The 2,720-nt window shown below is 43.4% G+C and overlaps 1 protein-coding gene across 1 annotated transcript in view; it reads left to right on the top strand.

The window, feature by feature from the left end:
- GPI (glucose-6-phosphate isomerase) overlaps positions 1–2,720 on the top strand; it is a gene marked incomplete at its 5' end in the record, with an annotated part of 17,152 nt that overhangs the window by 13,170 nt on the left and 1,262 nt on the right. Inside the window, 3 exons of the mRNA XM_009078970.1 lie at positions 1,011–1,139; positions 1,781–1,856; positions 1,937–2,003. Coding sequence (XP_009077218.1) covers positions 1,011–1,139; positions 1,781–1,856; positions 1,937–2,003 — 272 coding nt within the window. The remainder of the gene's footprint in view (positions 1–1,010; positions 1,140–1,780; positions 1,857–1,936; positions 2,004–2,720) is intronic.

Here is a 2,720-nt window from a genome sequence, read left to right on the forward strand (position 1 = left end):
TCTTTGTAAGAATTAAGGAGTCTAACCCTTGCAGAGTAGGAAGAAACAAAATGTCGGAGCTGATGTGACAGCTGTGTCTGAGGAAGTTTTCAAGGCTTACACTCACTGTTTTTGTCCTAAAGTTTAACGGCATGGGTTGGGTGATGGCCTTCTACACAGGTATTTTTAATCTGTTCAGTTTTTAGATTAATGTATTATCCAACTAAGGACTTTCAGTGAACTGAGGTTTTATTTTTTTTAAAAATTTCCATAGGTGGAAACATGTCCAGATCTGCTACTTACTACATACTTAGCAGTAAGGCATGTTTGCTTGCTGAATTTCAGTTTTGTCATGATTTCAGATTACAAATGCTATTTGAATTGCATAGTAGTATTTTTTTGCCAAGTGACACCAAGAACAGGTGAAAGTTTTAGAGTATGACTATGCAAAAGAAGGGGAGAAAAGGATTAATTTGACAGTAGGTAAAATTTTACTGTATGTTCAGTGTAACAGGTAGGAGAAAACCACACATAAAACAGGCTAACATTAGGGAATAGGAAACTATGAACTTGCACTGCATTGATAAGGAGTGGTGTATGATATGTTGTGGAGATTTTCCTTCACACGGATGAGTAAGTACATCTTAGTTTCCTTTGACTAATCTTTACACCTGCCTTTCCGTGCATATGGTATAGCATGGGCTAAAAGCATGGCCTGTGCGGGGTGAAAGGTGTGTGAAGTCCTGGCTGCTCTGTTCTCACCGGGAGGCTTGCTGCCAGGTTCAGCGGGGCAGGAGTCTGCACAGCTGTCCTCATTGTCCTTGGATCAGTGTGCTGTTAAACTAGTATTGGAGTCTCCTGGCACTCTGAGGTAAAGCAGTAGCAGGCATTATGCAGCTAAAACTGCTGCACCCCTTCCCACCAAAGAGTTAAGTAAGAGTTGCAGCTGGGCTGGGTGTGGATTGAAGCACCAGGTACCGCCATTCCAGCTGAGGCAATGGTAACATGAGTTGTTTATTCCTATCTGCTAGATCCTTCTGGCCAACTTCCTGGCTCAGACTGAGGCGCTGATGAAGGGGAAGACGGCGGAGGAGGCTCGCCAGGAGCTGCGGGCGGCCGGGCTGAGCGGGGACGCGCTGGACAAGCTTCTCCCGCACAAGGTGTGCCCCGGCGGAGACTGACCTGCCCTGTGCCTCTTGTAGCCCACAGCCATAGAATCATCAGGCCTGGAAGATAGCTTTGAGATCATCCAGTCCAATCAACAGCACAGTACTACCACGGTGACCCCTAAACCATGTCACCCAGAGCCAGGTCCTGATGCTTCTTAAACACCTCCAGGGATGGTGACTCCACCAGTTCCCTAGGCAACCCATTCCAGTTGCGTGCCAGCCTCCCTGGGCAACCTGTGCCAGTGTCTCACCACTCTCACAGCAAAAAAACCTTCCTAATATCTAACCTAAATTTCTCCTCTTTCATTTGTACCCATTGTCCCTTGTCCTGTCACTGCAGTTTCTAACAGTCTCTTTCCAGCTTCCTTGTAGGCCCCTTCAGGTACTGGACCTCGTCCTCTTGTCCTGTCACTGCAGTGGTGGTTGGAGTTAAGTTTGCCATTGTGTTTGTAATAAGAAATGGAAGTCATACAGTTTTATGGTTGAAGGTGTTAGCCTTTAAAGCTTTCAGGACCTTGTATTTGCTGCTGGTGTAAATAATCCAGTGTGAGCTGTAAGGAAAATATAAACCTCAAGTTTCTGATAGAAGTTTTACAACAATCTGGATGACAATGTAACTCTTGTTTTCGAAGGTCTTTGAGGGAAATCGACCAACCAATTCCATCGTGTTTACAAAACTCAACCCGTTCATTCTGGGAGCCATCATTGGTAAGTGTGTAGATCTCTTATATGTGAATGTTTATTCAGACTATCTGATCAAGTTTGTTCATAAATCTTTCTGCTTACAGCAATGTATGAGCACAAGATATTTGTTCAAGGAGTTGTCTGGGATATTAACAGTTATGACCAGTGGGGGTAAGTTTCCTGGTTTTTTGTGTACTTACTGACTGATATTCCTTAATCTGTCATGACTTAGAGAAAAGACAATGAAAAAGGGTTATACTTAGATAAATGATTATAGGATAGTTTTACATGAAGGTGATTTTTCTGGGGATAAGTCACTATGTATCCTTGTTCAGCTGTGGATAATGACTGGATACAGTTCTAGCTGAGGACCTGTGTAGTTGGGGTTAAAAAAAGACTCAATGCAAAAGAGGCAATAATGAGGAAAATAGTCAAGCAGACTGAACATATGCTCTGAGGACTAGAAAGGAAAAAGTTTTCTTTATAGAAGGTGAAAAAAGTTATCTCTGGAAACACTTAGTAGCAGTTTGAGTGGCATCTGTTAAGCAAAATACTGACCACCTCTTAATTTTCCTATACTGGAGAGACACAAACATTGTTAGCAGAGGTGTGCATTTGCAGGAGCCCTTGGTCTGCTGCAGACTGCATCTGTGACCAAGGGCTATGGTGGAGCTTCATGTGTAGAACAGCAGCTTTGGGGAGTTTGTCACTTGAAAATGGAAGACTTAATCAGAAGCTGATCAGATTCTTTTTAGTCTGGTAATATGAACTGTACAGCGTACTGTATGAAGGTGTAGGTAGGAGAATGAGGGGTTGGAAATCAGTCAGGTTTTTCAGGTGCAGCCTGCCTATGCTGTGAGGGGTTATTCTGAAGGAGCACATTTGTTC

This window comes from Acanthisitta chloris, unplaced genomic scaffold, assembly GCF_000695815.1.
Source record: "Acanthisitta chloris isolate BGI_N310 unplaced genomic scaffold, ASM69581v1 scaffold24767, whole genome shotgun sequence".
NCBI classification, from domain to species: Eukaryota; Metazoa; Chordata; class Aves; order Passeriformes; family Acanthisittidae; genus Acanthisitta; species Acanthisitta chloris.